Raw genomic sequence first — 24,902 nt, 5'->3', positions numbered from 1 at the left:
CATTCGTATCCCCCACAATCCCAACCTTGTAGCTCATGTGAATCCAGGCTTTATAGGTCAGTGAGGAGTTGGTTTCCACCTCCCTCAATGAGTCGATAGGCCTCTGACCCCTCTTGAAAGGGTTACTTTTTTACTTTGGTAGGAATCACTTCACACAACCTAGTGATTTGGACAGCACTGGTTTAGCACTCTCCGAAACACAGACAAATACGAGCTCGGGAAGAGAGGAGTCAGACAACAGTGCTGATTCCACACTTCAAAGTTTTATTCAGTTGTGCCCCGACATTTATACAAAAAAACTAAGGGCATGTTAATACATAACATATCATGTTTAACAATGAGAAATAACAAGTTACTGCTCTTGTGCTATTGTATAAAAGACAAACAGAACAACAGAAGTAAATAAAGATTACAACTAGCATGGTGAGTTAATTCTCTCAGTACTGGAACAGCCTGTAGAAGAAAGATAAAGCTAGCAGATAATATTCACCCTTTCAATCCCTGAGACTTGTAGAGCTGACATATAATTTTAACCCCTTCACCTCTAATATGCAGATCTGAGGAACATCTCATCAAATATTGTGGTGAAGATTGCTAGCCACAACTGAGGGGCTGACCAACTCCAGTCCTCAAGGGCCACCAACAGGTCAGGTTTTCAGGCTATCCCTGCTTCAGAACAGGTGGCTCAATCAGTGGCTGTCATTTTAACTGAAGCAGGGATATCCTGAAAACCTGACCTGCTGGTGGCCCTTGAGGACTGGAGCTGGCCATCCCTATTCTTCCTGCTTCACAAAAGCGGTGTTTCCCCACATCGCCTGACTGTGCAGCTGTTGCATTGAAGTCATGCGCGGTTCCCTCCGAGGTGGAGCATCATCAGGCTTCATGCACCTCCTCTCAGTAGTGGTTGTTTATAGGTTATCCGGGTAGCCAGTCACGTGTACATTTAACCCCATATATGCCAGTATTTGACAAATGTCACGATAAGTCAGGTAGCAGGAGGTATCTGCTTAGCTATGAACTACACTTTGTTCCCTTGGGATCAATATCTAGGTACTGTATAGTTGGTTTCTCATAAGGGCACTCTGCTTAAGAGACAACATGGGGCCTATCAGCAAGGCTGCTCTAATTGGGATACTTTGTGTATATTTTTTAATAAGGTCCCGGTTGTTTGAAGTTTAGCTAGAAAAATAAGGTGTTGGATCTTACCAAAAATTACACCATGTAAGCAGTCTCTTTTGGTTCAATTTAACACCTTTTTCTCATGAAGAGGAAATATGTGAATATTGTAAATATATTTAATTTACCTTTGCAATTTTCTTACCGGAATAAATGTTCCCCAAGATCATATTAATCGCTCAGCCGCAAACTTTTCAGTAACCCTTCCATCCGAAACATTACGTAATCCCTTTGGTGTCATTCCTTTTTTTTATATATTGTAAGCATTATTGATGATTACCTTTTAATAAATGATTGGTATGATAAGAGAACGTTCCATCAAAAAAATAACACTCATAAGCCCCGCCATACAGCAACGACAAAAGCCCTGTAATGAATACGGATGACAGATCTGATGCTTACAGTAATACAGACAGCTCATCTAATGTATCAATTCCTTAGCTAATGTGTGAAGTTTTGTAATTAAGGAAGATAACTGCTGTGAATTGCTTCCCAGTGTGGAGCTCTATGGTGACTGAAGTGAGGAGTGGCAGAGAGTGTGGGAACTGTGCCAGATTCTTCAACTATGCTGCTTCAAGCTGTAGTGGAAACGTCCCCACACAACCCACACTTTCTATTCACGTTCCCCATAGCACACAGTATACAGTAGCTAATAAAAAAAATGTAACGCCGTGCAAATTTAAATCTCATCAAATACATTTTTACAGGAAAAATGTGAATCCAATAAGTGGGTGTGTAAAGGTGTGTATAAAATGTTCTGCACGGCAGTGGTAAACAGGTATTTGTTATAGAGCTAAATGTTAGTGTGAAGTAACTGGTACAGTATGTTTTTTTTGTTGGTTTTTTTTTGTTGTTTAAATAACCCTACTCCCTCTTCTCCAAGGTTTACACCAGATTTCACCTCGTCAAGAGTTATCCGTGAACTTAAAATTGTTACGACAGGAGGCTCTGAATTTGTTTTTGTACTGAATGCATCCCTTCCATATCACATGCTAGCTACATGTGCAGAAGCACTTCCACGACCCAACTGGGAACTGGCACTTTACATCATCATCTCAGGAATAATGAGGTACCTGTGGATTTGTACTCTTCGTTCTATGTAACCTGCACTGATAACATGGCTAATCGGGCATTGGCAAGTCTGTTTTTCGTTTCTAAAACTAAATCCTTCGCAAAGAGGATGCGCCTGGTTCGCCAACTCCAGTCAACTATCCATTAAGTTTTGATGCCATTTATAGCTAACTTGTAGAAGAAGATTGTGATGCAACAAATCCCCAATAGCAATGAATTGGGTTTAATGAGCAATAATAAATCTACGTAGCAAGTCAAAAATAACATTTTTTTCTCTCTTATCCTCTCCAGTTTGCTGTTTCTCTTGGTTATTGGTACAGCTTATTTAGAAGCTCAAGGTATATGGGAACCATTCAGGAGACGTCTTTCTTTCGAGGCGTCAAACCCTCCCTTTCACATGGGAAGGCCCTTTGACCTCAGGAGGATAATTGGTATTTCATCAGAGAGCAAGTAAGTTAATATATAAACTCTCAAACTCCCAAATTGGTTACTGAGCTTGTTCTCCTTAGGTAGGGCAGTAATTAGCAGAACTCTTATTATTTATTCTCATAACATGAGTATTCTTATTTATTGTTTATATAAATAAAATTGGTCTCTCTAGACCCTGAATGCATTGACATTTAGAATAACATTTGGATTTTCCAGTTGAATAACATTTCCTTAAAAAAAAGGATGCATATGAAAAAGCGAAAATATACAGCAAAAAGTAGATTTGCATGTCCATTAGAAGGGCAGACACGTTTACAGAGAACCCCAATGTTTTGGGTCTAAATCCCATTGACTGAGTGGTTTAGTCCTGAAACTTTGGGTGTTTCTCTGCAATTGTATACACACACACACACGATAACCTTTCCTTTTAGACATCCCTTTCAGATTACATTCTTTGTTAGTGTGCATTATTAATTCCCCTGATTTCTACTTCTGCATAGGTTTTGCATTGCAAGTTTTTTTCACTCTTCTATTTTTGTGTTTATTATCCTGAGCATGCGGGGCACTCCACTGCATACTTTTCTTGCACACACATTATTCTTGTGTCTGCTGTCAATTCTCTGGCACTGAAGCATTTTAAGGAACAAGTAGCGTTTTAAAGACATTGGGCTAAATATTGTACAAATCGCATACAATTCTAGTCCATTAAATCAGCAATCACGTTTTATTGTTTGTTTTTAATATACCTAATCCGGGGACCTCCTGTTTCCTGAGAGATGATGGGTGGAGTTTGTTTAGTGAGACAAAAATAACTCCAAATATGGCCATAGGGTCACCAGTAGAAAACCGTGATGTGCTCTACCGGAATGAGTCTGACCCCATGGGTGACGTGCCCTACCGGAATGAGTCTGACCCCATGGGTGACGTGCCCTACCGGAATGAGTCTGACCCCATGGGTGACGTGCCCTACCGGAATGAGTCTGACCCCATGGGTGACGTGCCCTACCGGAATGAGTCTGACCCCATGGGTGACGTGCCCTACCGGAATGAGTCTGACCCCATGGGTGACGTGCCCTACTGGAGTGAGTCTGGCCCCATGGCAACATTGAGGACAAAATCGGTTTTATCTCAGGAAACAGGGATGCCCTGTCTAAATTCAGAATTCTGGCAGTCGCAAACTACAGGAATGTTAAACTAATATGGCATGTACATTGTGGGGATATTATAAATTGTATCTTTTGTGACTGTCCACAGGATAAATCAGACTAACCAACATGCTCACAATGCTCAAGCAAAAAAACAGAATTTCTATTCAATGCAATAATGAAACCATGCATTAGCATTGTGTGAAAATCTGTAAAATGTTTATTTCAATCTCAACTACAGTCACCTTTTATAACCTTGATGCTGGGACCGAAATATTTTAAGTGAAATAAACATGTTTTACAGATTCCCACACATGGCGTTTAGATTGTTACAAATGTGAACAATATGCGAGTATGATTACAATTGCCTGTGATTGTTTAGTAATTGACATATTGTGTTCTTTTAGCTTTAACTCACTTGGATTAGACTCGAATCCCAGCTCTAGCAGAGGACTTTATGCAGGGAGCACCTCCTCCAGAACAGGTACTGGAAGTCATAAGCATTGCAACCCAGCAGCACCACACTTGCACAGCACTAGAAGCTCATCCGATGTGGAAATCATTCGAACGAAAAACAGCTCGAACATAGTCGGCAAAACATCGGTGCAAGTGCCTGTTGCACAACTAGCTAGCAGAGCACCTTCCCTCTCAACAGATTCAAGTACAGCTGCTCAGAATCCCACGATGACCAGGCGGTCTCGAGGAGCAAAACTGAACCAGAGTTTGGTTCCGCCACATGCTCAGGTCTTACAGGAGCAGCTTGCATCAACACAACCACCAGCAGTGCCTCACCCACAGCCAGAGCAGCCAGCAGAAAACTCTGTGTCACGAACAGTGACCTGTAACTCTTCCCATCCAGAATACTTTGGGACTGGTGGCAGTAATGCCAGACACAGCTCAGATGATTCAGATATAACTAGTCTCATAGAAGCGATGGACAAAGACTTCGACCACTCTGAACCCCCTCCCACAGAAGTGTTTACAGAACAACCATCTCCAGCAGCAAAAAATAAAGGTAAAGTGTTTGATAAAAGGTAGGGTGAACTGCTACCCTAAAGTGCGGAAAAAATATTTAACGTTTTCTTTTTTTCAATGTAAATTTAGAAGCAAATGATCCACTGGTTGGTACAAAACAACGTGAGTGATTACACATCTGCTGTCTATTCCATCCATCTTAATCTTTCACTTAGTCAATTTCTTTAATAAAATGGCACTATCTGTACGAGAGTCCATACCATAGTAGCGTTTCTGTAAAGCTCAGTCTGCAATCAGTACCTGTTTATTTTCAACCATGTGATGTAATGGAGCGGGGGTTTTTTTTTTTAAAGTACTTTTCAATGGCCTCATATGGTGAGATGATTTGATTGACTTGACACAGCTACATGGATTTTTTTCACAATGTAGGCTACCAAATAGAAAAGGGACCCTACACAAGTACAAATACATCTGGCAAACTACACAAATCCTGCGCTCCTCCTAAACTGGCTTTCAATGTATTCGTAAAATTCTATATTTTGATCCTAAATCTAATAACAAAAGTGCCATTTAGTTGCATCTTTTGATAACATTATTCCTGTTTCCTAACCCTGTAATTTGTTTGATCAAAAGATGCAACTAAATGGCTCCTTTGTTATTAGACTTAGGATCAAAATGCAGTATTTCACAAATTAAAAGCCAGTTTGGGAGGAGCGCAGGATGTATTCATTTGTTTCCCATAAATGTAACGCCATTTATTTTCTGAGCTGCATACTCAAGGAAATCATTCTTCCTGGTATTGCACAGGTTATTAAGAATTTATATTAGTGTTAGGGACCCCTGGAAATGTGGTCTGCCGTGCAGTGGCTCAGGGGCTTACAACAATTTGGCCAAAATGTTAAACTAAAAGACCATTTTATTTAATAGATATTTATACATATATATTTAGGCACTGTACCGTGTATGAATTTCACTGGATGTGCACTGAGCTCTATCTGTGTTTTATGTTCTGTCTCTGGTTTTAAATACTCAAGGAGCAGCGCAGGATTTCTGTATTTGATTTCCAACTATACATCTGGCAGCCTTTTGTGATTCTCCTCCAAGAGAATCAGAAAACGCATGAGGAAAGGTGGCCACATCTGTAGATTAAAAAAATAAACCCTGTGCTCTGCAGAGTGAAATATACAATCTCTCTTCATACATGCCTCTCCTGAGCATTCATTGGTACTCAAGGGTCTCTCCTTTGTTGCCACAACATGGTTTTCAGATTTTATTTGGAAATTAGATTTATTCAAATTGCACACTAACAATAATAGCTTTTTGGGGAGGGAGATTCTCCAAAGACCCCTTTAAGAGGAGTCCATTTGATCCCCCTTTCCATTAAAAGGTTTATTAGAAAGGTTGACCAAGCGGTTTCCTCATCCTGTGTCCCCAGATACATGTAAACACAATGTGTCATGATATGAGAGGCCTTACAAACACTTTCCAATAAAATCAATTGTGGTACAAGATTACTAGAACTATCGGGAGATCCTTGCGCAACTCTGCGATAACTTGCCCTGCTCTCCTACCACTTTTTAGTTTAAAAATGATATAGATTCCCTAATAACTTTATTTCACAGAGCTTTTCTCCCAATGTGACTCAAAGCGCTTCACAATTATAATATAGTGTGCGGTACTCGGCATTGTACATAGCATTTTTACAGACACTTTCCCTGCCCCATAGAGCTTACAGTCTGTTTTTGGGCATAAGGCACTGGGAGATGGTGACTAGCCCAAGGTCACAAGGAGCTGACACACTGATTTGAACCAGGCTCCCCTGTTTCAAACTCTGTGTCATTGTGTACACAGTCGTTGTCTTTCCTCCCTGAGCCACTACATTAGCCCCATCTAATTCATGGATCTCCCATTAGACTTTTTCATTTCTTACACAGGATTTGTCCAAACAATAAATCTTATACACGTTGTATAAAATCCACAAATCATTAACCAAACCAACTGGTAGGCTTAATATTAACATAAATTACCTTTTCCTAATTTGGGAAGGTCAATGCACTCTCTTGGTCACCTGACATTGTCATTTGACTCTGCTTTAAACGGAATTTAACAACTAACCCTTTCACTATAAACTGTCCTAATGTGGCCTTCTATAGAAAAGACTTAAGGCTTCACACATCCCTTTATACGAAACAACCTGATCACAATGCCCTTCTTTTAGCATCTAGCCTCCCACAACCTCCCCTCAAAATGGGACTACCATATCCCCAAATGCTGCAGGTTCTTAGGATAGTCGTTGATCCAAACATGGCCATTTCAGAATGTGGAGATCTGTTTCTGGAACAGGTATACCCCAAGCGTGAGATTACTGCCAGTATCGACCGTATACTTTCTCATACTCGGGAAGTCCTTTCAGATACCAATCACAATTCTGACAAATGTTCAATCATTACCACTTTCACCATTGTCATTGTGATCAACAGTAGCTGGCACCAGATTGCCGGAGACCCACCGTACTTACTTTATTGGACTCTAAACATGTAGTAGAAGAAGGAACTTGAAAGACTCTAGTGAAATCTGATTCAGTAAACAGTTACTCCTTGACATTCACTCCTATCCCTATGTTCCATCCTCTGATCAAGTAGGGTGTTGATGCAATCATTCTCAAACATGTCGCCATTTGATAACCCAGTTCATTGTTTAGACTTGGGGTGCGCAAACTGCTGGGTGTGCCCCCCAGGCGGGGCGTGGGATTTTCTAAGGGGAGGGGCACGGGCATTTACAGAGGCCCCACGTTTCCCCCGAAGGGGAGCCACGCGAGACCTCTGTAAATTTACTTACCTTGACTTCCTGCGACGCATCTCCCTAGCGTCAATTGACGCTGCGGGGTCACGTGATGACGCGTTGCCAAGGCAACATGACATCACAAGACCCCACGGAATCATTTGACGCCAGAGCCAAGCAGTGGTGGGGGGGGGGGGGCAGAAAGATCAGGCAGAATTCATATGTCAACTGACCTGTACTAGCCAGTTTGTGATTTACATTATCATGCGGTATTGCAGGCTTCACTACTTTGGAATGGCTTTACATGATCAGGCATTCAGAAGCGTTTAAAGATAAAAGCGATCAACCTTCTGGGGCATAATTTTAAGTGCCATCACAGTCTCCATTGGTAATTAATTCCACATTTTAACTGCCCTTACAGTAAAGAACCCCTTCCTTTGTTGCTGGTGAAATCTCTTTTCTTCCAACCTTAAGGGATGACCCTGTGTCCTTTGTACTGCTCGTTAGATGAATAATTATTTTGAAAGCTCCTTATATTATCCCCAAATATATTTGTATATAGTTATCATATCCCCTCTTAGACGCTTCTTTTCTAATGTGAATAAGTCTCCTCAAGTCAGATTTTCCATCGCCTATGTTAATTTGGTGGCTATTCTCTGCAATTTTTATAGTTCTATGTGTTTTTGATGGAATGTTGCTCAAAACTGTACTCCATATTCAAGTGTGCTCTTACTAATGCTTTATAGAGGGGCATAATTATATTTACTCAAATTCCATCCATTCCCTGCTTAATGCAAGATAAGACCTTACTTGCCTTTGCGGTTACTCTGTGACTTTGGGCACTATTGCCAAGTCTGCTGTCTACAAGCACTCCTAAATCCTTCTCCATCATGGATTCATCTAATTTTTCCCCCATTTAATTTGGAAGTTGCCGGTTTGTTCTTGTTTCCCAAATGCATAACCTCACAGTTATCTGTATTAAACCTTGTCTGCCATTTACCTGCCAAAGTTTCCAATCTATCCAAGTCCTTCTGGAGAGCAATTACATCCGCCTCTTGATTTTAATTCCTTACGCACTTTAGTGTCATCAGGAAAGATGGAGATGCTGCTCTCTATGCCAACCTCCAGGTCATTAATAAATAGGTTAAAAGGCAGGGGTCCCAGTACTGTTCCTTAAGGTACCCCACTCCCAACTTTAGCCAACCTGAAAAAGTTCCATGTACATCTGTATTGGCTATCCTTCAACTAGTTTTCAATCCAGGTGCAAATACTTTTACCGAGACCAATTTCCTTTGGTACACTAACCTCTTGTGTGGCACCATATCAAAATCTTTTGCAAAATCAAAGTTCTCCACATCAGCTGCATTACCCTGGTGTAAATTCCTTCTTACCTCCTCAAAGAAACAAGGTTAGCTTGGCACAACCTATATTTCATAAATCCATGCTGACTATTAGTAATTTGTTACCATTGGGTATTTCTGAATATTCTGTGCTATTGGTGTTAGGCTTACAGGTCTGTAATTCCCCAGTTGTGATCTAGCTCCCTTAAATATAGGCACCATGTCTGCTCTATGCCAATCTTGTGGTACTGAGCCTGTGGAAATGGAGTCCTTGAATATTAAATGTAATGATTTGGCTGTTACTGAACTTGGCTCCTTACGAAAACTTGGGTGAATGCCAACAGGGCCAGGTGCCTTGTTTACTTTAATTTTATCAAGCCACCTATGCACTTCCTCAGTTAACCAATTGTTTGTTGATATAGAGGTTTTGACTGCCTCTTGTGGAACTTTTTTTTGCAATTGATTCTTCACTGTTAAATACAGTGGCAAGGAAAAGGCAGAGGTATTAAATACATTATTTATTTCCAATAATTTGCCTGCCCATCTCACACTGAAAGGGTCCTATATTTTCTTTTCTAATCTTTGTTATTAATGTACAGCTGAACCCCGTTATAATGGGGTGCTCGGGGTCCACATGAGACCGCGTTATAACAGGTATCGCGAACTGGCCACAGTGTGAGGACTTACCCGGCACCTGCAGCTCTCATCTCCCTGCTTCATCAGGCTGCGTCCACATGTGCGACACATCTCCAAGATTTTTTTTTTTTTTAAATCTAACATTCAATGCTTTATTGCTAACGGACACGCACACCTTCCCCCTACACTAATAATGTTACCATAACATGCAGCAATTGAACCCATGGCCCTTCATACACTAGCAGCAATTCTCTAGCTGCTACATCATAGGATTGGTGTGATGTCATTGACTCTATAAACAAACTTAACTTCTACTGCACAGTACTGCCTTTCAGTACTGTGCAATAGAAGTTATGTTTGTATATAGAGTCAATGACATCACACCAATCCTATGGTGTAGCAGCTAGAGAATTGCTGCTAGTGTATGAAGTCATGTGTTCGATTCCTGCATGGTATGGTAAAATTATTAGTGTAGGGGGCGGTGTGTGTGTGTATGTATGTGTGACCGTTGGCAATAAAGCATTGAATGTTATAATTTAAAAAAAAACAACAACTTGGTGATGTTATTAAATTGGGAGCCACGTTCAGAGTGCGTTATAAGTGGATCCGCTTTGTAGCGGTTCACGCTATAACATGGTTGAGCTGTACTTATTTAGGTTTGATCTTACTTTCTATTGCAGTCCTCTTTTCATTTTTTGCTAATTCAATTTCCCTTTTGCAACTTTTGTTACATTTCTTATAATTCTGATACAATGCCTCCATCTGCTATGACTTTAAGAATCTAAATACCTGCCTCTTTTCCATTTCCTCCCTTAACTGTTTGTTTAGTCACATTGGTTTAGGCGTGTTGCTTTTATATTTATTACCCAAGGGTACACTGATAAGTGTGCTTTTCTTACAATTTTTTTAAAGGCTGCCTGTTTATTATACACATTTTTCCTGCAAAAAGGCATCCCAATGTATTCCTTGTAGATTATTCCTCAATTTATTAAAAAATCTGCCTTACTAAAATGTAAAGTCTTTGTTGAAACCATTTACAGCTCAACCCCATGATAGCGTGATCCGCTTATAACGCGGTTTGAGCATGGACCCCGAATTTTAAAAAAACCACTACACACACTACCAGCACACACTGCACTCACAGCACACCACACTGCACTCACAGCACACCACACTGCACTCACAGCACACCACACTGCACTCGCAGCACACTGCACTCGCAGCACACTGCACTCGCACCACACTGCACTCGCACCACACTGCACTCGCACCACACTGCACTCGCACCACACTACACTCGCACCACACTACACTCGCACCACACTACACTCGCACCACACTGCACTCGCACCACACCGCACTCGCACCACACCGCACTCACACTGCACTCGCACCACACCGCACTCGCACCACACCACACTGCACTCGCACCACACCACACTGCACTCGCACCACACTGCACTCACACCACACTGCACTCGCACCACACCACACTGCACTCGCACCACACAACACTGCACTCGCACCACACAACACTGCACTCGCACCACACAACACTGCACTCGCACCACACCACACTGCACTCGCACCACACTGCACTCGCACCACACTGCACTCGCACCACACTGCACTCGCACCACACTGCACTCGCACCACACTGCACTCGCACCACACTGCACTCGCACCACACTGCACTCGCACCACACTGCACTCGCACCACACTGCACTCGCACCACACTGCACTCGCACCACACTGCACTCACACTGCACTCGCACCGCACTCGCACTCGCACTCGCACCGCACTCGCACCACACCACACTGCACTCGCACCACACTGCACTCGCACCACACTGCACTCGCACCACACTGCACTCGCACCACACTGCACTCGCACCACACCGCACTCGCACCACACCGCACTCACACCGCACTCACACCGCACTCGCACCACACCGCACTCGCACCACACCACACTGCACTCGCACCACACCACACTGCACTCGCACCACACTGCACTCACACCACACTGCACTCGCACCACACCGCACTCGCACCACACCACACTGCACTCGCACCACACCACACTGCACTCGCACCACACTGCACTCACACCACACTGCACTCGCACCACACCACACTGCACTCGCACCACACTGCACTCGCACCACACCACACTCGCACCACACCACACTGCACTCGCACCACACAACACTGCACTCGCACCACACAACACTGCACTCGCACCACACCACACTGCACTCGCACCACACTGCACTCGCACCACACTGCACTCGCACCACACTGCACTCGCACCACACTGCACTCGCACCACACTGCACTCGCACCACACTGCACTCGCACCACACTGCACTCGCACCACACTGCACTCGCACCACACTGCACTCGCACCACACTGCACTCGCACCACACCGCACTCGCACCGCACTCGCACCGCACTCGCACCACACCACACTGCACTCGCACCACACTGCACTCGCACCACACTGCACTCGCACCACACTGCACTCGCACCACACTGCACTCGCACCACACTGCACCACACTGCACTCGCACCACACTGCACTCGCACCACACTGCACTCGCACCACACTGCACTCGCACCACACTGCACTCGCACCACACTGCACTCGCACCACACTGCACTCGCACCACACTGCACTCGCACCACACTGCACTCGCACCACACCGCACTCGCACCACACCGCACTCGCACCACACCGCACTCGCACCACACTGCACTCGCACCACACTGCACCACACCGCACTCGCACCACACCGCACTCGCACCACACCGCACTCGCACCACACCGCACTCGCACCACACTGCACTCGCACCACACTGCACTCGCACCACACTGCACTCGCACCACACTGCACTCGCACCACACTGCACTCGCACCACACCGCACTCGCACCACACCGCACTCGCACCACACCGCACTCGCACCACACCGCACTCGCACCACACTGCACTCGCACCACACCGCACTCGCACCACACCGCACTCACACCGCACTCGCACCACACCGCACTCGCACCACACCACACTGCACTCGCACCACACTGCACTCACACCACACTGCACTCACACCACACTGCACTCGCACCACACCACACTGCACTCGCACCACACCACACTGCACTCGCACCACACAACACTGCACTCGCACCACACAACACTGCACTCGCACCACACCACACTGCACTCGCACCACACTGCACTCGCACCACACTGCACTCGCACCACACTGCACTCGCACCACACTGCACTCGCACCACACTGCACTCGCACCACACTACACTCGCACCACACTGCACTCGCACCACACTGCACTCGCACCACACTGCACTCGCACCACACTGCACTCGCACCACACTGCACTCGCACCACACTGCACTCGCACCACACTGCACTCGCACCACACTGCACTCGCACCGCACTCGCACCGCACTCGCACCACACCACACTGCACTCGCACCACACTGCACTCGCACCACACTGCACTCGCACCACACTGCACTCGCACCACACTGCACTCGCACCACACTGCACTCGCACCACACTGCACTCGCACCGCACTCGCACCACACTGCACTCGCACCACACTGCACTCGCACCACACTGCACTCGCACCACACTGCGCTCGCACCACACTGCGCTCGCACCACACTGCGCTCGCACCACACTGCGCTCGCACCACACTGCGCTCGCACCACACTGCGCTCGCACCACACTGCGCTCGCACCACACTGCGCTCGCACCACACTGCGCTCGCACCACACTGCGCCCGCACCACACTGCGCCCGCACCACACTGCGCCCGCACCACACTGCGCCCGCACCACACTGCACCCGCACCACACTCACACCCGCACCACACTCACACCCGCACCACACTCACACCCGCACCACACTCACACCCGCACCACACTCACACCCGCACCACACTCACACCCGCACCACACTCACACCCGCACCACACTCACACCCGCACCACACTCACACCCGCACCACACTCACACCCGCACCACACTCACACCCGCACCACACTCACACCCGCACCACACTCACACCCGCACCACACTCACACCCGCACCACACTCACACCCGCACTCACACCCGCACCACACTCACACCCGCACCACACTCACAGCACATAGTGCACTCACACCACACAGCACACAGTGCACTCACACCACACAGTGCACTCACACCACACACCACACAGTGCACTCACACCACACACCACACAGTGCACTCACACCACACACCACACACCACACAGTGCACTCACACCACACTCACACTCCCTCTCCCTACTTTTGGTGTCGGCTGCTGAGCTCGGAGCGGAGCTGGCATCGGGAGGAGGAGGGGGGTGTCGGTAGGAAGGGTTTGGTGGTGTGGATGCCGGTAGGGGGGGTGAGTGAGGAGCAGGCTGGGACTCGGAGGGCCGCGTAGGAGTGGTGTGTCAGACACACAGACTGAGGGCGGGAGCGGAGTGTCTCTGAATGCCGGGAGACGGGCCGGTAGGTGTGGGGGCCTCGGGGTGGGGGGGAAGGAGGTGGAGGAGGATGGATGCCGGTGGGGGGGGAGGTAAGGAACAGGCTAGACTCGAAGGGCCGCTGTTGGCGGGCCTGGTGGACGTGTAGAGCTTCCGGCTTCCGACTCCCTCCTCCCGATCGGGCTCGCTGCGGCCGTTTTTTTAAAAAAAAATTAATTAGCTCGACCCTGGATCTAGCGCGGCCGGATCGGGTGGCCCCCGAGGACCGCGCTATAACGGGGTTAAGCTGTAATATGTTTTTTTTATTATTTCAAATGAGACCATGTTATGATCACTGTTCCCAAAATATTCCCAGACTTGAATATTTGTTATAACTTCTACATTGTTTGATATTACCAAATCTAGTATTGCCCCTCTCCTGGTTGGTTTCTCAATAATGTAACTGCTGTTGCAACCTATGCCTTCCAGGTAACTCTCAATGTATTACTTCCTGGTAAAATATTTTATAAATAAATAATTAATTACACGGTCACTGAGTTGATGCCTACAGCCCTCATTACTCATTAGGCCTGGGACTTAGTACAGCAGGCCGTGCTGAGCCGCGCTGAGCAGATGCACTTACCCCCTGCATCTGTGATCAGCGCGGCTTTAGCAGCCACTTCCGCATGCGTGCGGAGGCTCAGACATTTTCAGGAGACAGGCAGGTTTGAATTTCGGCGCTGAGGGGAGCGGAGGAGCGGTCACGTGACCGCAACATCCAATGGGAGCGAGGGACTAGCCCCTCCTCCCGCTCCGCCCCCAAAGCGCGTTCACTGCCTCGCCTGCCTGGACGCAAAAAAGCCCCAGCTTGAGCAGGCGAGGCAGAGCAGGAGCACGGCTCAGCGCGGCCCGAGGCCATAGAATCCATACTGGAGGGGTTGGATCCAGGATCCAGCGGTGGCAGCCCTTACTGGGTAAATGACTGGGATTCTCACACTCCACATATCTTTGAGTAATAACGCCTTATTTCTTTACTATTATGTTCGGGGCACCCCTTTTTCAGCCCATACTGTGGGTAAGGGTTATCTATTCATTGCTTTCACTTTTTATGGTGATTTTCAGTACAGCACAGGAAGAGGTTGTGCCGTTTGTTTTCACATTCTCCTGGCGTTTTCTAGCGACTAGGATGCTGGCTGTTATCGTGGCATTCCAGGCATCTTGAGGGTTTTTTCTTTGTCTTGAGAGGTCCAGATGAAGGGCTAAAACATTGATGGGCTGCAATAAAATCCTGTTTACCTGGATAAGTCAAATGAGTGCAGACCATCTTTTTTTTTTTTTTTGTCTGTGTGTGCATCGTGCTCTTTTTGAATTGCCAGGTACTGTTGCTATCAGAAACATACTGTAACGGTGTTTGCCCGGGCCCATCTCATATTGACCCCCTTCTGTGGACACTGACCCCTGTTACATGAAGTGTAGTGTGGTGCACCTGCTGGCTTACAGAATCCCTGAGTCTCCCGCGATGGTGTGGGGGATGGCATCAGGACTGGCTTATGAGGTAATACTCATGGTACAGCGCCTCCATCTCTTTCAGACCCCAAGCGTAGTAGGGAGGAGTCTCTGAAAGAGAACCTCTTTATGCACCTTCTTCCCAAATGACTCCACAATCAGGACAGAAGCGATCTTTATCCTGATGGAGTAAGGGGAATAGCCTGCCCACACCTCTCCCCTAAGGGAGGGCCACAAAATCTGCCAAAGCCTTGACAGTTTGCTGGGTCAGACCAGTCTCACTCAGGTGGGCGAGACACTAACTAAATACAGGAAATGCTGTGCACTAAATAGCTCCAATAGGCACCACCCCTGTGCCACTGTAATTGGGCACAGAGCCTGATGACACTACCGTCACCAGATACTACACAGCACAGGAGTGTGGGGAGAAACCCCATGATTACTCCTGGCAAACCTGCCCTTAACAGGGATTATTGCACAGGAGGAGAAAGGCATGTAACCCCAAAACTACACAGGGCTACACTACCATAAACTCTTTAGCAAGGCATTTCAGGCTTGAAGGATCCTGTGTGATATTCGAATGCATTGAAGGGGTCATGTATTCATAAAAGCTGGCTTTTGACATTTCCATGTTTTATTTGCAGTACTGCCAAACCGGTGTTTGCTCTTGTGTGTGTGTGTGTGTTTGCTCTTGTGTGTGTGTGTGTGTGTTTGCTCTTTTGTGTGTGTTTGCTCTTGTGTGTGTGTTTGCTCTTGTGTGTGTGTTTGCTCTTGTGTGTGTGTTTGCTCTTGTGTGTGTGTTTGCTCTTGTGTGTGTGTTTGCTCTTGTGTGTGTGTTTGCTCTTGTGTGTGTGTTTGCTCTTGTGTGTGTGTTTGCTCTTGTGTGTGTGTTTGCTCTTGTGTTTGTGTGTGTGTTTGCTCTTGTGTGTGTGTGTTTGCTCTTGTGTGTGTGTGTTTGCTCTTGTGTGTGTGTGCGCGTTCTCGTGTGTGTGTGTGCGCGCGTTCTCGTGTGTGTGCGCGCGTTCTCGTGTGCGTGCGCGTTCTCGTGCGCGTGCGCGTTCTTGTGTGCGCGTTCGTGTGTGCGTTCGTGCGTGCGTGTGTGTTCGTGCGTGTGCGTTCGTGCGTGTGCGTTCTTGTGCATGTGTGCGTTCTTGTGCGCGTATGCGTTCGTGTGTGCGTTCTTGTGCGTGTGTGCGTTCTTGTGCGTGTGTTTTTGTGCGCGTGTTTTTGTGCGTGTGCGTGTGTTTGAGCGTGAGCGTGCGCGAGTTTCTACAGATTGTAATTTTTTTTTTCCCTTAACTCACTAGGGAAAGGAAAATGTCTTCAGCACAAAGCAAAAACCCAAAAGAAGCAAGAGGAGAAGGAGAGGAGGGGAAAGGGCAGACAGCAGGAAGATGAGCTCAAAGACACTCTTGCTGATGACGACAGCTCCTCCACTACCACAGAAACTTCTAATCCAGACACTGAGCCAGTTCTGAAAGAGGTATTGGTCTGATAGAACCAAGAAATAACCGTTTTATTCTGAAATCTTAATGCCTGTTACTGAAAAAAAGCTTTCTTGGTGCTATCATGCTTAAGCCTCTGACCAACTCCATTACTCACAACTATGTTTAAAAACGTAGATCTTTGGTCCAGAGCCATTTTGAGAAACCAGTACAAGGGACATGACTTTCCAAAGTAATTGGTACCTAATAGATGTCATGGATGTTGAGTATGCTACTTCTTAGTCCCTACAAACGTTTTTCTTAACTGGGACAACACAAAACAATATACCATTAAGCAGTTTAACGGTCACTACGTGAGTTATTTATCTTGCAACATGTAGTTGCAAGAAGAAATGTGGGCGAAGCTCACTGCCAGTTCAGGAGGAAAAATTTGGAAAATGTGGATGCCATTAGAAACAAACATATTGTAGAACAAGTCAATGAATCACATGGAGGTGATACTAGAGTCCGAAAATTCACTGGCATATATAATGTATCAGAAAAGGTGACTGGGATAATGAATTATTTAAAAGATGAAGATGGATCTACACTCTAAACCAACCAGTGACATTTTCATTCACAGTGCATAATATCTTGTGTGTTTTTTCTACAGGAGCCAGAAAAACAAAAGGGAAAACAAGCCATGCCTGAAAAAGTAGAAAGTGAAATGTTTAAAATGAAGCAGAGGAGCAAGAAAATCCTTGGCAGCAACAACAAAAAAGAAAACTTTGGGGAGATAAAGTCCAGGTAATTAGAAGAGAAAATAAACGAAAAACATTTGTTGTCATAAGGGGATAAAAGTCTTGGCAATTATGGATGCAGAAGAATATAGATGTAATTGGTAAACAAGCTTACGTGGTGCACACAATCATTCGTCAGACTTTCTACAGGAATATCCAGGAAACATGACCTTTTCCACCCATCCCACTGACCTCTCACACTATGGGGCCTATTCTATAAACATCGATAACTAACTTATCGAGGATTTTGAGCGGTTCCCGAACGATTTGGCAAGGTAGCTATTGAGAAAGCTCCGATGACCATGCCAAACTCATTTGGGAAGTGCAACACACCGAGCGGGAGCGGAAAAACAGATCCAACTCGTGTTTTTTTTTTTAATTAAACCACCCTATTCTAGTACCTCCGATGAGATCATCGAGGCTCCTCGCAAATTTAATCTCTGAACCCCAAGGGTGGTGAGATGAGATTTGCGAGTAGGACGTAGAATTTTATTTTTATGGCATCGATTGAAGCCGAGAGTCTCCGGAGATGATACACATTAATACCAGCTCCAGAGACCCCCTGCTTCCATCCTATGCAATAAAAATACATTTACAGGCAGTTTCATTACCTTCGCGGCTAACCGCTAAGCTAATGAAGGGGTTAAACACTAGTGCCCGGTTTATTGGGGGTAGCGGGGGTGGGTAGTAGGGTTGTTGTATTTTTTATTTATTTTTTAAGTTCTTATTAATCATTTTGCAGAGTTCAGGGAATGGGATACAAAAAAAGTGGTGGTACATTATACAGTATGTATCAATTTGGTGAAATCAAAAGTGGGGGGGAATTAGGGGAAGAGGAAAGGGTACAGCATTTGTACATATATACAATATAACATCAGTTTTGATGCAGCATAGATCACAACGTTCAGAATATTTTAATCTAAATATGGGGATATACCAGCATGTCGTAACCAAGGGGCCCAAGTCACTAGCAATTGTGAGGTAGAGCCATTTAGATAGGCAGATAGTTTTTCCATATATACTATATGCCAAATGTTGTTGTTTATTTGGTGTAGAGCGGGAGAGGCAGATTGTTTCCAATTCTTGGCGGTAGTGCACCTAGTGGCATTTAAAATTTTAGCTTCCTTTTTATTTTTATTGTTTCTTGGGGGTAGAGGTAGGTAGTGGGTGAAGGGGGTAGTTACCACAAGGGTGGGTGGTCAGGCCTCTCTCATTAGCGCGAGTGGTAACCCCTTCATTAACATAGCAGTTACCAACGCTATGGTAGTGAAGGGGTTAACTCCTCCCGCAACCTTCACGGCAGGCCAAACCACACACCCTGGGGCAATTACCCCCTTCGTCCAATCCCGTCACGTGACCGGGAGATTTAAACTCACGGGAGATACCAGCACCCCATCCTGGGGCCTAAGGAAGCAGGGGATCCCCAGGGCTGAAATCAATGCGGTTCAGCTCCGGAGACCCCTGCTACAGAACACTGTTATTAAAATGTAAATAAAAACACTGCGATAGCCTGTGAGAGCTGTGCAGCTCCTCTCTGTGCAGCTCCTCTCTGTGCAGCTCCTCTCTGTGCAGCTCTTACAGACTGCGGCCAGATCACACAGAGGACAATTTTGAGAGGGGCTGATACAATCGCAGCTACGCCGTACAGTATTGGCATTTTCCTACCTCATGATTTGAGACTTGTGGAGATGGTTTCAGATTCTTTCTGAATACTGTGATAATACAAATGACAAACCGTTCGGTGGGAACAGGGAACATGCCAAACTGTTTGAGATGGCAGCAAAGTTATCGAAGGGGCCTATTCTAGTAGCTATAAGGAGTCCCCTTTCCACCCTGCATCCACCTGACCAACTGAACAGCTGGGCAAAAGCAAATACTTACCTGTATTGACTTAGAAAAGCTGATGGATAAAATATTTAGATCACCAATTTCAGAATTATAAGGAATGTAAAAAAAAAATTGCAAAAAAACAAATCAAATGAGCAAAAACTGGAAATAAAAAGGATTGCAATAGAAAGTAAGGTCAAACCTAAAAAGTTTATTTAAAAAAAAAATAAAGTACCTTAACAAAGATTAGCAAAGAAAATATAGGACCCCTTCTGTGTGAGATGGACAGGCAAATTATTGGAGATAAAGAAAAAGCAGAAGTATTAAATACATTATTGCCTCTGTATTTACCAGGGAGGAATCAATTGCAAAATTAGTGCCATAGGAGGAAGCCACAACCTCTATATTAATAAACAATTGGTTAAACGAGGAAGAAGTGCGTAGGCGGCTTGATAACATGTAAGTAAATAAGGGTTCTTATGTAGCTAAGTTCAATAATGGCCAAATCATGACATTTAATATTCAAGTACTCTATTTCCAGAGGCTCAGTACCACAAGATTGGCGTAAAGCAGATGTGGTGCCTGTATTTGAAAAGGGAGCTAAATCACAACTGGGGAATTAGACCTGTATGCCTGACATCAATAGTGGGGAAGCTACTTGAAGGTTTAGTACGAGATGATATTCAGGAATACCTAAAGAATAACAACATTATTAGTAATAGTCGGCATGGATTTCTGAAGGCGGTCGTACCAAACTAACCTTAGTAGTTTCTTTAAGGAGGTAAGTAGGAATTTAGACCAGGGTGATGCAGTTGATTTGGTCTATTTAGATTTTGCAAAGGCTTTTGATATGGTTCCACACAAGGTTCGTGTACAAAATAAAGGCGATTCTACTCAGTAAAAATATTTGCACTTGGATTGAAAAATGGTTGAGGAATAGACAACAAAGACTGGACAATGCAACTTTGCCATGTAAATGGCAGTTGAGGTTTAATAGAGATAAATGTAAGGTTATGCATTTGGGAAATGAGAATAAATGGGCGACTTGCAAATTTAATTTGGAAAAATTAGGTGAATCATTGATGGAGAAGGATTTAGGGAGTGTTTGTAAACAGCAGGCTTGGCAATAGTGCCCAATGTCATGTAGTAGCTGCAAAGATCTTATCTGGCATTAAACAGGGAATGAATGGAAAATAAGCATAATTATGCCACTCTATAAAGCATTAGTAAGACCATACCTTGAATATGGAGTACAGTTTTGGGCACCACTCCATAAAAAAAAGACATTATGGAACAAGAAAAAGTACAGAGATGAGGCACCAAATTAATAAAGAGAATGGAAAATATGACTCGAGGAGAGGCTAGCTAAATTAGATTTATTTACATGAGAAAAGAGGCGTCTAAGAGCGAATATAACTACAGTATATACAAATATATGCGAGACAATACGAAGTGCTTTCAAAATAACTATACATACCAAGGACAGTACAAAGGACCATGGGTCATCCCTTAAGGTTGGAGGAAAGGAGATTTCACAAGCAACAAAGGAAAGGGTTCTTTACAGTAAGGGCAGTTCAAATGTGGAATTCATTACCCATGGAGACTGTGATGGCAGATACAATAGATGTCCTCAAAAAAAGGTTGGAAATATTTTTAGAAAGGTAAGTTATACAGGAATATACCAAATAAGTAAACATGGGAAGGGTGTTGATCCATGGAGTAATCTGATATACAGGTAAACCCCATTATAGCGCGACCCGTTATAACGCGAATTCGGTTATAACGCGGTTTTCACGTGGCTCCCGTTTTTTTTTTTTTTTTATTATTTTTTATTTTTTTAATTTTTTTTTTTTTTAATTACATTTTTTTTGGGGGGGGGTGGTCGGGCAAAATTGGGACAAAACATCCCCCCCCTGCTCACAGCCCCCCCCCTTGCTCAAAGTACACCCTGCTCACACAGTACCCCCCTTATAGTACCCCCCCTCTGTCACAGTATCCCCCCCCTGCTCACAGTACCCTCCTGCTAAAAAATATCCCCCCTGCTCAAACAGTAACCCCCTCCCTACTCACAGTAACCCCCTTCTCAAACAAGGTGTTCTGTGGGTGCTCTGTGCACTCGCTGCACTCGGTGCAGCTTGTGAGATGTGGGCTGCCTGTTCCCCCTGCTCCTCTGCAGTTCCGTTCCAGCGGGGTCATGTGACGTCACGGCACATGGCTCATGTAAACAAAGCAGGGACGTCATAGTCTCTTCTTTGAAAGCCGATCCCATGCACATGCGCAGTGCGATCGTAACACAGCAGTGATATGCTGGGCATTCCTAACACTAACAGAGACGGGGAGCAGAGCTGCCAGATGCCAGGTAAGAGCTGTGTGTGGTTGCCGCTGCCCCACCGGGTCTGGGAACGCTGGGAGAGTTCTCAGCTTTCCCTCCGGCAGACGCGGTAGCAGTGATGCAGCGGCCATTTTAAAAAAAAATCGTGGTGGCCATTTTGTTTTTTGCGACACCGTTACTAACGCGGTGGTCTCGGGTGGACCCCGAGGACCGCGCTATAACGGGGTTCACCTGTATTTCCAATATTTGGAGTCGGGAAGGAATTTATTTTTCCCCTTATGAGATATCATTGGATGATATTTCACTGGGTTTTTGAGTTTGCCTTCCTCTGGATCGAAATACTGTAAATACAAATATAGGATAAGTATCCGCCATCTAAATTTAGCATAGGTTGAACTTGATGAATATATTTTCCTTTTTCAACCTCATCTACTATGTAACTCTGTATGTAACGTGGAGGAAATGGGAGTAGTAATTAAGATATTGCTCTTGTGTAACCCCTTCATTGTGTTGTGTAGGTCATGTTGCAGTAAAGGGGTTTGTAAAATAAACATGACTTAATCATGATATTATTTCTTTCATTTTCAGCTCCCTGGAGTTACCATATACCACCCCATTGGAAAACAAACAACGTAAAAACTTCTCCAAGATTTCCGTGCAGAACAATTTAGTGAATGGTTCAAAACCAAGAAACTTGCAGAAAGCAAAAGGTATTTTGCTCCTTTTCTTATTGCTGCCATGGGCAATTGTTTTTAGATTTCTAACCACTGACAGCTTTGTGGTTTGTTGGGACTTGCACTGTGCTGAATGAGCAGAGGAAGCATCATACTGAGCTTGGCATGTTAATGTTTTGTGCAGGTACGAACAGTAAGTTAGTGGACAACAGGCAATCAGCGCTGACACAATTTCTCCCTAGCCGTACTGGTCAGGATCTAGGCAACACCAGCAGTTCAGAAGGAGAAAAAGATTCCCAACCGCCAGAGTGGGACTCTGTGCCAATTCACAAATCAGACAGCTGTAAGTACACAAGCTCACAGTTAGAATCTGTTCCACTCAATGATATTCCATTAGTTGCTACCTTTTTATAACGTTGACAAATGTGGTCGTAGTCACGTTGTGTATTTGTGGCTCCTTATTTTGTTCTCCGTTTTTCTCTTCTCCACGGTATACATACCATTTCCATTTTCACAAGCTGCACTCCATGTTACTCTCTGAGAAGTGAACACCGCATTCCATCAAGCTTTCTTGGTTATGGTCACAACTGATATTGAGTCCTAGAAAGGTGGTGGGCTCCTACCAATTTCCCACTAGCCTTCACTGCTTCATTACTATGACAGGTGTCTGAATACAAGCCTAACATTCTAGTTCAAACACTTCACACAGAATCTTTTTGGGGGGAGGGGGATAACAAGACCTCTAATGAAGGTTTTTGGCCTTTTCAAGTCATAAGTGTTCATGTGCCAACTTCTGCTATTTGTTCTCATTTGCTCTATTCCCATTTGAAGTGTGTGTCACACAGATAACAAGCTCTTAATCAGTAATTAAGCCACTAAATACAATGCACGCGTCGTATGAAAATCAAAATAAGAGAAATACTCCACCAGACGCCAATGAAAGACACCGGACTGTCCATTTGAATATCAAAAATGGATCTTTATCGTCCAGAATACAAAACCCAACATCTCAGTCCTCTCTGAGACCTTTCTCAGGGCTGTGAAGCCATATCTGATGTCGAGATATATACTAGTGTATTCACCCGTAAATTAACAATCCAGTGTAAAAAAAAAGGGGGGGAGGGGGAGGCAACACTACTGGGGTCACAGAGCATTGCCCCTAGTTACCAGGCAGCCATAGCTAACAGATCATATCAATATGGTTTCCTAATAATTTATGAGATCTGCTGAATAAACGTTACGGAAAAGAAATCATACGTATAAACAGTACTAGCTGGGGATAGGACAACATGAATTTTTACAAATTGCACAAAAAGAAAAAAAAATACTTTTTTTTTTCTATTAGAGAGAAACTACTTTGAGTGTATATACAAACAGTCTGAATCTGTGCATGTAATCGGAACATCCATCCAGACTAAGATTTAGCCGTGTGTACTCCTTAGGCTAGGTCCCCGGTGGTGACGGTGGCGCACACAGCAGCGTGGGCGCCGCACACCAGTCGCTAACTTCAATCAGGAAGGCCCCAGTGTCGTCTTGAGTGTTGGCTCACACAGTGCGGTGGCACGTTAGCCAGCAGTAGAGACAACACGATTGTGTTCCCGTGCGGCGACGTGGTTACGTTGCTCGCTGGGAGCCAATACGAGGGCAGATAGCTTGGACCAATGGGAGCGCTGTGCTTTGAGCCCCCCCCCCCCTCTGTTTTGGCTGTGCCCCTCTTCCTGCGCCTCCCTTCGGTCCCTACAGACCACAGATCGCGGTTTTAAGCTGTGCACAGGACACCAGGACATCAGGGGCGCGTGCAGCAGCCACCACCGGGGACTTGGCCTTAGATGTAATTCCTTCACTCACAAGATCGTCTTGAATGTTGTCATACGTTCGCCTCCTTTACTTGCGCCGACAATATTATTTCAGAAATGTAAGAGCACATTTATCCTTGCATTGCTGCAAATATACAGTTCCGACTTGATCGTAAATTAATCTTTGACTTTACTGTTGCACAGTCACAACAGTGAATATATCTGCCAGTTCGTCAAGAATCATAATCTTCATCGGGCAAATGAAGCCCCTAATATTGATGACACACAGCATCGCGTCCTCCTTTATATCTACATATTACTGTGCTCCCTTTAGAAGTTTGCTGCTGGTAAAAGGATCAGCCTTACATATATGGAAAACAAAATAACAGATCCTGCGCTCCTACCAATTTGGGCTCAAATATACTAGTGACATGTTTACATTTAGTACCAAAGTTTGTAACAAAGGTGTCATTTGGTTGCATCTTGAG

General features: G+C 45.1%; 1 protein-coding gene across 2 annotated transcripts in view; it reads left to right on the top strand.

Annotated features, from left to right (window-relative positions):
- Window positions 1–24,902, top strand: part of TMEM131 (transmembrane protein 131) — a 185,572-nt gene that overhangs the window by 135,782 nt on the left and 24,888 nt on the right. For both annotated transcript variants that reach the window (XM_075590544.1, XM_075590546.1), the window contains exons 29-35: window positions 2,060–2,245; window positions 2,539–2,697; window positions 4,229–4,836; window positions 16,869–17,044; window positions 17,659–17,792; window positions 22,533–22,654; window positions 22,803–22,961. In XM_075590544.1, coding sequence (XP_075446659.1) covers window positions 2,060–2,245; window positions 2,539–2,697; window positions 4,229–4,836; window positions 16,869–17,044; window positions 17,659–17,792; window positions 22,533–22,654; window positions 22,803–22,961 — 1,544 coding nt within the window. The remainder of the gene's footprint in view (window positions 1–2,059; window positions 2,246–2,538; window positions 2,698–4,228; window positions 4,837–16,868; window positions 17,045–17,658; window positions 17,793–22,532; window positions 22,655–22,802; window positions 22,962–24,902) is intronic.

The sequence above is a fragment of the Ascaphus truei genome, chromosome 3 (assembly GCF_040206685.1).
Source record: "Ascaphus truei isolate aAscTru1 chromosome 3, aAscTru1.hap1, whole genome shotgun sequence".
NCBI lineage: Eukaryota > Metazoa > Chordata > Amphibia > Anura > Ascaphidae > Ascaphus > Ascaphus truei.
The sequence above is the reverse complement of the archived record's forward strand: the minus strand, read 5'-3'. Positions and strand labels throughout refer to the sequence as shown.